Below are 14,360 nucleotides of genomic sequence, written 5' to 3' on the forward strand. Positions count from 1 at the left end.
TTGAAGTAATTTAAGTAGCCATTTAAGAGAAGATGTATTAACGGATGTGCGATATCATCACAGAAATCTATCAATGCGTTCATTTGATTCTTATGAAATGGAAGAAGGAAGAAGATTAAGTGGAGTCTACATTTGCGAAGTTTTTCTTTTTTGATAAAAGTCGATATTGTCTCCGGTGACAACTCTCTCTAACAGAAGTTTATAATTATTTAAAATATACCACTGTTCATGGGTAACAGAATATTCAGTGGTCTTGCATAAGCAACATGACAATTGTCCTAGATTTCCAAGAAGAAGATCGATTGATTGGAATTTTATACTAGTACAGGATAACGATATAAAACAGTAAACACGTAAAACGTATTTATGATATATGTAAGAAAGTAACTAATAGACAATTATGTATTGATCTCCAAAAAAATTCTCTGGTCTAGAAAGATAATCATGCGAGTACCAAAATTATGTAAAACAGCGATCACAGATGAAATACACAACTGAGAAAAACATTTTTCTTACAAGTCTCTCCTTATAATCCAAGTTTCCAAACAACAGATAATAATTCCTACATCCCCTAGCAACTTCGTAATAATTTCTCAACTTTACTTCATTCTCCATAAATATCTCGATTGTTTCCAGAACGAGGATATACATTAAACTAATGATTTGTAAACAATATTAGACACCCATGAATTAAAAAGCGAATTAAAATTTAACAAGAACAATAAAGAGCGACATGTAAATGGCACTTTAGAAGCCGCGCAGCATATTACACGTCTATAAATCATCTCTGTTGCTCGACTTTCTTTGAAAAACTCGGGAGAACGGGAATACGGTTCTTGAACGGCGAACGTAGAACCTGAACGAGACCCAGGGACATTTAATATACATGGAACGCCGACAGTGCAATCGATGGAACTTGCTTATTGGCAATTTGTCGAGTGACGGGATGGGATGCGGGGGACCTGGTAACGAGGAGGTTGTTTTCCGAAGACAGGTCTCTGCCTCACGGCGTAAAATCGGTCCCTATCCTCGGCCATCGGATGTACAACGACGACCAGACGAGGAACGACGACGAGGGAGAGTTTGGAATCTTCCGCGGGATGCAATTTATCCTGTCGCATTAGATTCAAAATAATTGATCCCCCGGGCGGGCGCGGAATAGCGAATCATTACTTCAGACTGATGGCGCCCCCACCGACCGAGTTTTGCCGACGAGGAAAATGAAAACTCGGTGATCACCTGCTTCCGATGAAAAATTTGACGGGGCAGATCGGTGAAGAGGAACACACCGGAACACGGTACTTTCGAACCGAATAAAATGTGTTTGCCGCGGTTGCAACGCTGGCTAAAATTCGCTATCCTCAACGGAAGCGTGAACTGGTACGTCCATTTCCTGATCTAAGTTTTAGAGACTTTGATATTGATGCTTTTGCATATTTACTTGGTTCTAAAAGGATTTAACAGTGACAGATATACCGTCTTGTATTTTAATTTGATACTGAGAGAAATTGACTCGTATTTTCACTCGATATTGATAGGAACTATTTTGACTTGTTGGAATTGTTTTGACTTGATGAATCTGAAGGAAACTGGCTTGTATTAGGTTGTTCGAAAAGTGTCTTTCTTTTACAGACTAGTCTTTTACAATGCATCTCTATACAAACATGAAATCAAATCTGTCGAAAGTTGTGATCTTTATTTTGATAGAACAAAATGGATCATACGTAATTCGATAAAATAATGTAAAACGGAAAATGTTGTGGATCCATTATTTCCTTATAAAACGAAATAAACTATTCGGACGACCTAATATAATAGTTTGATTCTATGTTAGGAGGAATTTATTTATATTTTAATTCGATACTAATAAAAATTGATTTTTGTAATTCGATTTGGCACTGAAAGTGTTTAAATTGATTTATATTTCAATTTGATTCTGAACCGATTCGGTCCTATGAGAAACTGGTGTACATTTGGATGTGATATTAAGAGAAATCGATTGATATTTTTATTCGACACCGAAAGAAATTGACTTGTATTTTGATTTTATATTAAGAAAAACTAATTTGTTGATATATTTGTGTTCTGATTAGCATTTTAATTTAGTACTGACTTTGATGTTCATTTTGATGCTGAGAGAAACTGTGAAACCGATCTTTTAATATGTTGATTAATGGTACGAGGTAGTAATATTTACTTGTTCGATCGAAGTTTTAAAAGAGTAGTCTGTAGCTTTGAAGAAATAAATTGCAATATATTCTGATATTTGGCTCGGGTTTAATTTATGAACTGATTTCGATGTTCACATATTTTAGTATTCTGCGTGTTTGAAGAAAGAAAAATGAATTTTTGAAATGCATCCTGATATTTGGCTTTGGCGATATTGATTAAATTTACTGACTAATTTAATTGCTTTTGTAAATCAGTGATATAAATGAAATATTTAATGAATAAAAGAACGTACGAATAATACAATGACTAAAACATGAGGCGCCCTGAATATCGCGAGTTATTTTTCAAATGTAATTCTGGATAAAGTAACTTATAATTAGAGATTGACAAGCGACATGTCTCAATCCTCTACTACAAGCATCTTGTTTGCTTGTAGGAAGCAAAGAATAATAATTCATTATAATTGTTACTTTAATCTAAAATCCGAAGATTGATATAATCATATAGTATTAATCGAACGAAACATTTGAAAAATGTAATATAACTTCCAAGTCGCGTGACAGTGCATGACACTGTTGCGAAAAGTGTGAAAATAAAAAGGAACGATCTATACTAGTACATTCAGAAGCCATATGAAATTGTTTGCAAGAAGAATAACGAAAACGAATTCGTCTAAAGGTACACAATTTTTCGGTCGATCACCGGCGTTTGTCGATCAGCTACGAATTTCATCATGCGTTCCGCGATTGATGAAATCCAGTGCCGCTACGGGAGGTTGAACGCGCGAGACGCGGCTAGCCAAATCTGGTATAATAATTAAACCCGGAATCGAATTTCACGACACTTAATAGATATTGTCAAAGATAATGTATTTCGCGACACTGTGAACGCGAGGAGAAACCGTGTCGTTTAAAATGAAATTTGTATCCATGTGACGGTCGCTTTCATATTCATGGTCTATTAAAATTTGCCAACTATACGTACAGCGTAGCGAAATGATTGAAATCTGAATAAAACACGACCGACGAATACCATCGCTGTGGTATAGTATTCTCCGGTGTGCGTATGGAATTTATCTAATTAATAATCGCGGATGGTAGCATGCATTAAATTGTCGGCAAAGTGCACTCGGGTGCAATTTATCCAGGGACAATTTGGAAAATAAAAAGAATGAAAAAAGGGAAAAAAGTAGGTGGCCGAATGGGATAAAAAAAGAGGAAGTGTCTGGGCTACTCACGTATATCGAGTGCTTGAACATCGAGGCTGGGCCCGAACAGCGTCAGCAGCGCGCAGAACTTGGCAATTATTGGCAGGCAATCAGTCTTCATGGTCGCCGAGGTGTGGTGTCTTCATGGAAGCTCGTGGCAATCGCCTGAAAACACATCGAGACAAAAAATTTACTCCCAAGTTTATATACTTTCGAACGCCGCGCCTCCCGGTAAAATTACTTTCTTAAGTTCCTGACTACTTTCTTAAGTTTCTGAATGTTACTTGCTCTACCTTGCTTTCTTTTCTTTTTTAGAACACGAAACTTCGTATGTGTGTCAGGGACGATAATCTAAGGTGGAAATTAAATAATAAGTCGATAGTTCTTTAAATATCCGTGCCTTGCTACAATGTACTGCAGCAAATTAAATATTTTCAAACGAATAAGCAAAGTACTATACTATCGTAGTCAAATGATTACGAACTTTTAAATCATTGATACAAACGCAAGGTAGAGATTCAATTATAAATTATTAATATTTTAAATATCTTTATTCTGCAATAATATATTACGGATTAGAAATTTCTGCAAAAATATTCTTCAATGTATTATGGAATATCATTAATCGTACTAAAATTACTACCAAGTAGGTAGTTGTAGGGCGATACTAAAATTCTGAGTGGCCTATCGATAATCGAGCTTCTTCCACGGAACTATAATAAATCATGTCGTCAAAGCACCAAGGTAGCCCGATCTTTCGGAAATAAATAGCCCGAGCAGCTCAATATACATTACAATACAAAATACCAACATTCATCTAGGCACCGTCGATCGTGCCAGTCATCAATCTCCCAAGATATATCTCGTCTCGCCTTTTTATTCCTTGCGACACGCACGCCATCCGTTCGCGTTCTCGAAACGTTATCGTTCCTTCTCAATTTAGCTTCTCCGTTGTCCTTGGATCCGATAAAACTATTGATCTTTACAGGGTCACACGTTCAGGGGGTAGAAACCGTCAAAAATTGGCAACTATCGTCATAAATATGAATTATATGGGAAATCAAATAGATCGATTGCTTCTGAAAACTTCTCAATTTTGGTACGAAAGTAATCAGGGTTTAATTCTTCGGAAACTAAACCATTATACTTTATGGGAATGATTAGTTTGACTTATATAAGGCTTGTAATGAATATATGAATTCTATTTATTTGAACGAAATTTTAATTAGTTCCCAATTAGATGTACTCTTCCAGACTGACTCTACTTATTTGTAGGTGAATTCCTATTAAGTGAGCTCTAATAAACTATATATCTGGAGACGAGTTTTATTATAATATAATTCCCCATGTCTTAATATCCCGCTCGTTCATGAGATATTCTCTTCTATTATATCGACTTATTGTCAAGACATTGTGTCCTAAATCATAGACTAAAACTTAGGTTGACTAAAGATCAAAAGGAAAGCCAACCCTTTTCTTTCAATTTTTTTACTGTACAGTAAAAGAACAGACGCGTAGCGCAGATACAAGTAGAGCAGAACCTTCTCAACTATTAGAACGCTTTCATATTTTTCCTGGTATTCGATATAATTGTATCTCGTATTTTCAATCATTTTTAAACAGATGTTAAGGCTTCCAAAAATAATAAAATAATAATTAAAAAATAGCAAACATTTTTTTCTCTATCATAAACCTTAGAACGATCTACTTTAAATAATAAAAGTGCGTAGCATTAACTTAACATTTTATGTACAATTTTATCAATATCTTTTCTGTAATAACATCGAACGATAGGGAATAAAGAACCCTAAGAATAGGGGATTTGATCAATTCACGAGTAAAACCAAGAATGATTCAGGTATTCCTTTTGCTTGGCACGACACGAGGTAACCAGTCAGCCCTGATAGTCCCTGTGGTACGTGTATCGCCTGGAGAAACACAGAAAGACTGACTCGTAATCGAGTCCCTGCTCAATTAGCCCAGCCTTGCACTTTTGCGTTCCTCTGCCAGATCGTGTGAAAGACTAAGTAAGAGGAAACGAGACGAGAGAAAAGGGGAGGCATTCCTTTGGCTTTGCTCCATTTTTACTGCAGTCGGAAACGGCTCTTACGGTCACGCAACTGCTATTCGACGTGCCATCTGGTTGGTCTATCGGCGAAATAAAGAACGGAATTTCGCCCGATTCGGTCCCAGCAACTAGACAAAGCGTAATTAACGGCATGAGATGTAATTGATTGAGACGAAAGGCGTCGAAGTCTCTGTCGGCCTGTGTTTGAATGCTTGTGATATTTTGGCTGCATTCCTAGCGACTGCGACGCGATACGAAAAGTGCAAAATGGTATTTTATGGAAGGATTTAAGATGCTTGTACTGTTATATTGAAAAGTTCTAACGTATATGTTGAGGTTATTAGATATATAAAGAGAGAAAACGCGTGGATAAAGTGTAAGGTACAAAATATATATATTTAATTTAATAGAGAAGTGTAATAATAAGTAGGAATACAATTTGAGCTGGTCCAGATCCGCACGCTAGCAGTGTTACCTTATAACTGAAAAACCCCGAAGCCAACGTCGCCTGTCTACTGTTTATGGCCTGCCTTCATGCTAGTCTTTTGTCTATATACTGTCGATGGCTTCAGCGCTTGAGAAAACTAAAAAGACCAGATATGGGGTTTTCGTAGAAGTGGTGACCACTTCAACAGTATACGTACTTTCATATTTAAAAATTGTAAAGAACGTGTATTGCGGTATTTTGTATTTCGATTCTTGAAAATTTTGCCATTCGTGAGATCCGATGACTGGAGTTTTAAAAAATTCAATGAATAAGGTTTCTTAAGAGAACATACTTTTAGAAAAGTATATCTTATCAGTAAAAATTATTATACGATTCATAGAATCTATACATCGTGCTATAACTAAAATCCTACAGTGAAATAGGTCCTAAATTCCGTAAGACCCGATAAAGAAGGTCGCAAAACACAAAAGACTCGCCATAAAAGTATCTCTAAATCTATAACACCCTGACCATAAAACCTTAAACCTTCAAGATACGGTACAACCAAACCGAGATATCGTTGTACTTGATAAAAGAATCACCTTAATCTATAGTGCCTATCAACGAGATCCCCGACTCTCGTCTCAAGAATCTCGAGGGTCTGGATGTTCCGAAAGGTTCCGCTGGTTTCAAGAATTTCCGGGGATATCAAGGGTTTCGGAAGGGTTTCCGCGAGATTCTGGAAGATTCTACGAATTCAGTAGTTTCAGGCGTCCTCAGGAGTATCGAGGATCTCGATGGTTCCGAGGAGGTCCAGAACGTCTCAGGGCATTTCTACGTTCTCTATGCAAGTGATCGTTTCAATATATTGCGAATCTAGGGGATTCTGAAATATTTGGCTCTTGAGAAACGAAAGGTTCTAATAATTCTAAAAACTTTCTGAACTTGTACTTTCGAACTTTTGAATTGTTCTCGAGGATCAGGGATGTAAAAGTTCCTAAAATATTTCAGAGGTGGCAAAGATTCTACGAAGTTCCAAAGATTTGTTCCGAATTCTAGGGAATTTGTGAGGCTTCTGAACTGTTGAGATCTACCTTCAAGACCTTGAAGATGCCAAAATGCTCTGACAACATCGATGTTTCTAGGAACCTTGGTAACCATCAATAGCTCACCTAGATTCCGATAACTCTTGGAACCTCCGGGATCACCGCAAACCATTGAGACCCTGAATACCTTCGGAAACCCTGGAACCACCGATATCTGCCCAAAACTATCGGTACTCTTGGAACCTCGTTAACCGTTATGTGGATCCAAGGTCATTTGTAATTGCTTTTAAGGATCTATATTCTTAGGTATGGCTGTATCTAATTCTATGGACCTAGTTGTGGAATTGTAATATTACTTTTGCCAAGTTGAATAATATTGTAACGGGAGTTTCTTCCTTTTGCCTCATTTTTTACTCACTATAGCAGCGATATAAATATAATTTTTATCGTGGATACTTCATTAAACTCGATGTGTTTAAATTAGGTTGGTGGTAACTTTTATTATATTTCTACCAAAGTAAGTCTATAATTTGTCAAACATTATGCAAAGGTATTGACAAAATGCAGTTTGCTCGGAATATTTCTTTCGAAATTCCAGAAACGAGTTACTACTCTTTTTATTTACTTAATATTCGAGATGTCGCTAATGACCAATTTTCTACCGCATACATACAACTACAGCGTTCCACGTTTATGACTGTCATATACTCACAACGATATGATCATCGAATCAATCGAGTTCAGATGACATCTACGTATACTGTATGCATTTAAGGACACCAACATGTGATTACACGAGTTCAAGTGTCTCCTCATTTGACATTGTTTTTGTCATATTAGGATTATACTGTATGTTATATTATAAAAAGATTGTTGTTCGCTGCTTTTACGTAGCATAATTAGTCCATCATTTTCAAAATGTCGATAACCGTATTCGATGCAATTTACATTCATAGTAGAATGATACGCATCGTGATTTTTATTAACTTTTTATTACCAGACTCGGTATATTAGATTATCTATTAATTAAATGGTGCCATTCTCGTAACATTCGTGTGTCTGTGTCAAATATCTTCATTAATGAGTCGCTAATTGCAATTATTGTAAACGTAGATATTTCCAACGATAATTTTGTGTATATCGTTATCCTTTTTTCGTGCAAACAATTAACCGCACTCGACATTCATCGATTACGTTTTCATGGATTTGATAGCCGAGATATATGTACATCTCCTATTTCGATGACCGTGTCTAAAGGAGCCTAGCCCATTGCAGTATCGATCGTCCGATGTGACTGCAATAGCTCGTTATCCATTGTCGAAGTTCATAGTACACGCAGTTCACTTCGTCCAAGACATTTCTTCGGTATCGCCATTAAACTTTGAATGTATCGTTTGGCACATTAACTGCTACGCGAATTTTATATATTTTGCCTTGGAAGTCGCAATAAATTGAAACATACTATACGGAAACGTTAAATTTTTACAAAATATTACATCGTACTTGCGCACATTCTTCTCTAATAATGTCAATAAATCAGTCACATTGTTGACAATTTTTCAGTCCACGAAATTTATTTTCTTTTAATCGTCCTAAAAAATATAGTAAATCGTGAGTCATCGATGACTACCGTGGCAGTTAACGTGTTAATTTCTCCGTTTCTATTTCGCGTGTTAATCGCCCTAGAAGTCTTCTGCCTACGAACTCTAATTTTTATCTCCGTCATTATGCGACCTAGAATTTTTTCAACAATTATATCAACAATTCGCGAGAGAGAAAAATAAGAGAAGAATATTGAAGATAGAAACGACTGCAAGAACGGCAAGACGGTTACTCAGAAGACATAAACGAGCAGCGTATCGCGACGAAGTTTCACCGTTAAAGGCAAGACAAGAACGGTTTCGGTGAAATTTTTCGAGATCCGGAAGTAGTTTCCAAGGACTTGCAGCGTAATGACGAGGATTGTGCGAGGTCAATTCCTTTCTGCTGCCGTTGCAAAATACATTCGAGATTTTATGGACCACGAGAACCGGAGTCAGTGAAACTTGCGGATTGTAGTCAGTCGAATGCTCGAAATCCCGAAAGACAGATCCCAGACGATACCTGCGCAGAGGCTTACCTCGTATCGCGGGCCAGATAACCGTGCCTTCGAAATTTACCCTCGAAAATCGTCGAAAAATGGCTACGTCTCATTGAACGTTTCCCCATCGACGATTTTACGAGCGGCAAGATTTTACCAAATCGAATATAAGAATACGTTAGCATACGAAATGACGGCAAAGGAATTATTGATTTATCCTTAGGAAATGTAGGAATGTTTTTTGAAGTTAAGGGGATTTTACAGATAGGGAAATAAAAAAATGTGAATGATATAGACTTTTAATAGAATGTTTAAAATTATGATGTGAATGAAAGTTACATGGTAATCTAAGATTTTGGATAATACGACAGACTACCAAATCTAAAATTCATTCGTTCGATAACGAATAATTTATTTTTTTTTATTTATTTTATTTTCCCTATTTATCATCTAACTAACGATATATTAAATTTCCTATCATTTAGCAATATGATTATAAATACGAGAGTTCTACCGAATGATACGAAATTTAATATACTTGGATCTAATTAACTTATACGTAAAAGCTATAATAGATACAACGATCTGTCAATGTGTGTTTATTGTAGCTACTACTTATTGTATATATTCCTATAAGAGCTCTATTTATACTATTATCGTTTGTCTATTGCAATGTTATAGTCTGAATGTTACGTACGAACATGTACTTACAGTCATGGAAATTTTCGTCGCACGCAGAGATCCCGTTAATGAAAATCGGCGAACTGACCAGATCGGAGAGGGCCACTTGAAACACAACACAACACCATTTCTCGGCCCTTTGAAATTGGGTTAATTAAAACGCACCGTTTGCTGATTCGAACTTTATCTCTCTTTGTAATTTTGGAAACCAATTCCATTATACCGTCGGTGGCTCGACCTTCTTTTTTACTCTGTTGCTGCGAAGTGCATTGCACCCTGTTGTTGTGGACTCATGCGGAGGAAATTAAGCAGCCGTGGAGTTTGCACTACTTGGTAAATTATTTGTATTGAAATTGCTGCTTCGAACGTAGGCTTCGAAAATTTGTTTGATCGTGAAGGTTTTGCGATATATTTCCAGCGTATTATATGTTCATTATATATGTTACATAGATTATGTTCCAATGATTAAAAAACTACGAAAACTATTACTAAAACGAAATTTGATATTTGGAAATACTTCAAGATTTTTTCTCAGGACCAAAAAATATTAATTGACCGATCGATTACCTAAGTAGCACTTAATTCAAACAATTTAATAAATTCCTATGTCACGATTAACAAAAACATTTCTTATATCCAAAAATAATAGACATAAAATTTACTTTATAGCCGTCAGAAGAAACGCAGAATCTCCCACTTGTAACAAATATTACGAACACGTGACGATAAATATTCCTCTTATCGTTCGCTACCTTCCACCGAAGTAGTTTGCCCGGCGAACAGTTAAATTCTAGACTTTCCAAGACTAGCCCCCGGGCAAATTACCCTCGGCAAAGGTTAATACATTCTCGGCGGCAATATTGTTCTCGACAATTGAGAAATCGGAATCGCGGGATATCTGTGTATCCTGCTGTGCCGCGGTTGCTTGTCCGCGTGTAAGACGTACTCCCAAAGGAGTTTTCGTCCTGAATAGCTTGTGGAACACCGCCTACACCCTGGTGGACCTATCGTTGCCTATTATCGCGTACCCTGCGGTTTTAAGCTATCGCAACACATAAGAGTGCCGGGAGAATTTCGCCCTTCCGTTTCACGCGAATCCGCCCGAGCCCTTCGTGGAATTTCCTTTCGCAGTGTCCCGCGGCTTTCTCGAGTCTATCGTTTCGAGATAACGACCACGTGTTTGTGGAATCTATTTAGCACTTACCCTTTCCACGTATGTTGGAATATTTTTCACAGACTACGTGCTTCTGACTGCATGCCTGAAATTCTGACTGTTTTACGGTTGCATGAATTATTTAGAGATAGGATGATGACGTGAGGGTAATTGGTGTAAAATGGTTGTTATGGGTAGGAAGGGTAGAGTGACGTCTAATATATTAGAGGTACTATTTGGAGGTGGTCGGAGCTAGGATGTAGTTTAATATTATGGTGTTATTTATTAGAGATATTATAGTGTAGGGATGCATCATAGGTAGTATCATATATATATATTGATTAATTACGAGATGAAGGTTCTAAGATTTAGAGTATTGTTATTGTTGTGTGCGTTTCATTATTTAGCATTAAATTATCTTGAGTGTAATGAAAAATAATTTATTATGTTTTGTTGTAATACATAGATGAAAATGTAAATTTAGAGGAAAATTGAGAAAAGTGAGAAATGGTATAGCTTATCATAAATTGTAATAGTAAGTCATAATAATTTGTACATAATTTTATATAATTTCGACTATTTCCGATCGGGAACCGGAGATCAATCCAATTTTCATAGTCCCTATTCCAATATTCCATTAACGACACAATAAGAATACTTTAACGCATACTTGTACCCAAAAATGAATAATGCAGTCGACAGTATAGCGAAAAGTGACGAAATTAATGAAATATTTTATCTAAATGTATCAAATATACAATTAAATTCAACTTATAATGAAAGAATTAATTATTTATACTCTCATAATAATAAATTACTATATATGTACAGACCATTATAACATGGGCAAACTGAGGTTTATTATAACGGAAAAATGAATGTTCAACAGCGGTATAAATGAATACACGCAATAACAGAAATACCAGATCCGTGTAAAATACTGTATAATAATCAGCCGCTATTTGCACCACTTTTGAAGCTAACTCGTCATACGGGGCGCAGTAATCTGAAAAATTACCCTGGGTCTTTGCACCTCGGTCGCGTATCGTTCGGCGAGATTAGTAGAACGCGCAATGTCACTCGGTTAACTTTCCTGTGTTATCCATATATCTCATCGGGTTCGCAGGTCGCATTTTTCCCATCAACGCGTCCACACTGCTCACTTTTTACTATACCTTTCTCTCTCTCTCTCTTTCTCTCTCTGGTGGGTTACAGATCTGTTAGCGTGGTACATTTCTGTAATTCCTCGGGCCGCGCTTTTGAAAATTTGCATACCGTTCATGGTATGCGTAACGGTTGTCGTTCGTGTCACACAGGTTTGATGCTCTCTAGTCTTCTATCGATTTACGATCGTATCGTTTCGCTATCGTTAAACGATATCTCCGATAGCAGACATTTGTGCGCCTACTTGTGTTCGCTGCGTGTATACGTCTATGGATCGCGGCATCATTTGGTTGAAACAGACCAAAGCCGTATCGAAGCAGAGATACGTGCGACATTTTCCGCGCAATTTTTCCCTTTCCCTTTGTTTCTTCACTCCTTTATCCGTGTTTATTCGTTTGTGCCATGCCGGCAATAGAAACAGAGTAGAGTCGTGGAGAGCAGAGAGCAGCACGGTTTGCGAAATGAATACCGCTGTTTACCCTTGATAATATAACAGTAATAATAGCCCGGGTTCCACGGGAGCAATTCTGAATAGAAACTCTCACTTAAATACAAATTCTTTGTGAAATTACCAAATGAAATTCCATTTTCGGTATATACGTTCGGTGTATACGTATTTGTGTACTGATTATACATCGAGATGGTTTTGCTCTCCACATGAACTTCGATGTCTCTTTGAAGGGAACAGGTGGAGAAGAGGAGCATTCGTTTTTTTCAATTTGGCATCGTTTAAGTATTACATCGCCGATGTTTAAGTATTATATCTAGTTCCTGTTATACCGTTGCATTCGCGACTTTATAAAAAAATGTATCGATAAGCGATAAGTCCTGGCTGCATCTCTTCCACGGTCGTTGCGCGATGCTAGCGCGCGTATTATTTTATCCGAGCCACCGGTGCATCTAGGCGATCGACTTTTTCTTCCTGGTTGAAAAAGAAACGAAGAAAAAGAAGGGAGAAAAAGAAGAGGAGAAATCGAGGGTGGAAAATAGAAACAAGAGGAAAAGAAGCAGAATGTGGATTCGTCTCCGCAATAAAGCGTATCCATCTCGAATCATTGTCTCGTACACAATTAATTAATCGCCGTGGGATTTCGTGCTTCTCGTTATATCTCGAGGACTCTTCTCGCAAGCAGTTTTCCATGGTTTTTATCGTCGTTCCGCGTCGTAAAAACCGGCCCACTCGTTACTCGCAGCCACGTTGCATGCGCTTTTTATCGCGTGAAATAATGCAACCGCTCGTCGATTGTTTTCACGGTGAAAACGTTTAATGTGGGATAGGAAATTGCGTTCATACAGTTTCTCATCGATCGCTCGTAACACGCCTCGTGCGACTTTTCCGCTTTTTCATAAGGCATGAATAACACGCACGCGACTCCACGCGTGCTCGATTAAGTTTCGTTGAAATTTTCACAGCTTTCATAAATGTCGCTGAATATTTGATGTCGATGTTCAAGCCAATAACACGTGCTGGTCACGGACGCATGTATGGTCCTATCTTTCGATTTTATGCGGAAATCGTTCGAATATTCTTCTAGCGTGATTGGGAACTCGTCGCGAATTAGTTTGATCGCGTCATGTCGTTTCTGTTCTATCGTTCGTGAAATTGCAGGGTGCGTGGGATTTATATTAAGTTCACTGTCACGCGTGGAAACTTCGCGTGTGTCAATCGTTATGTCGATAAAGTATTATCGCAGTTACAGGATTCGATAAATTATATCGAACGTTTTCGTTCGAACGTACTTTGATATACAGAAAGTCAAAGACATTTCTGATGATAAAGATATGCAGTTTCTTACTAACAATAAGTGCCCATACTTTATTTCATACTTTGCAAATCATCATTTTCTTTTCGTGGATGAAACATGAGAAATAGACTATTGTATAATATTTACCATCTTTTCGGAAACACAACTGTTAGTTTCGAAAAGCGTCGCTGCAAAATGCTACTAAAATTACCGATCGTATTAACACATTCAATTTGGAAGACATGAACGTACGCGTCGTCGGGATTTTCTATTTTCTTGCGGGTGACGCCTGAGTAAATGGATACATGTTGTAGAAAAATCAATTTCCGCCACCAGGGACCGCCTTTTATTTTGTGTGTCATACTGAGTGTGTTGAAGAAACTTCAGAATCCAAAGAGTCGTCGGTAACCAACGAACCAATTTTTTTTTCCTAATCGGTCGCTTTTAACAACGCACGTTCGCTCGATACTCGCTGACAGAATAGTCGAAACGATTTCGTGGAGTCCTCGATGATTTCTCGGGAGCGTCCGGATTAAAGATCGAACCTGTTCCTCGCGCACAATGCATCGGTTCATGCTCGTTAGGCGATGAACGCGCGGTTGGCACGCGATACACAG

The 14,360-nt window shown here is 37.5% G+C and overlaps 1 protein-coding gene across 2 annotated transcripts in view; it reads right to left on the reverse strand.

The window, feature by feature from the left end:
• LOC100645083 (discoidin domain-containing receptor 2) overlaps nucleotides 1-14,360 on the reverse strand; it is a 141,041-nt gene that overhangs the window by 74,483 nt on the left and 52,198 nt on the right. For both annotated transcript variants that reach the window (XM_048407749.1, XM_003396599.4), the window contains exon 2: nucleotides 3,410-3,544. In XM_048407749.1, the coding sequence (XP_048263706.1) occupies nucleotides 3,410-3,500 (91 nt within the window). In that variant the 5' untranslated portion in view covers nucleotides 3,501-3,544. The remainder of the gene's footprint in view (nucleotides 1-3,409; nucleotides 3,545-14,360) is intronic.

The sequence above is a fragment of the Bombus terrestris genome, chromosome 7 (genome assembly GCF_910591885.1).
Source record: "Bombus terrestris chromosome 7, iyBomTerr1.2, whole genome shotgun sequence".
In the NCBI taxonomy this organism is placed as follows: domain Eukaryota; kingdom Metazoa; phylum Arthropoda; class Insecta; order Hymenoptera; family Apidae; genus Bombus; species Bombus terrestris.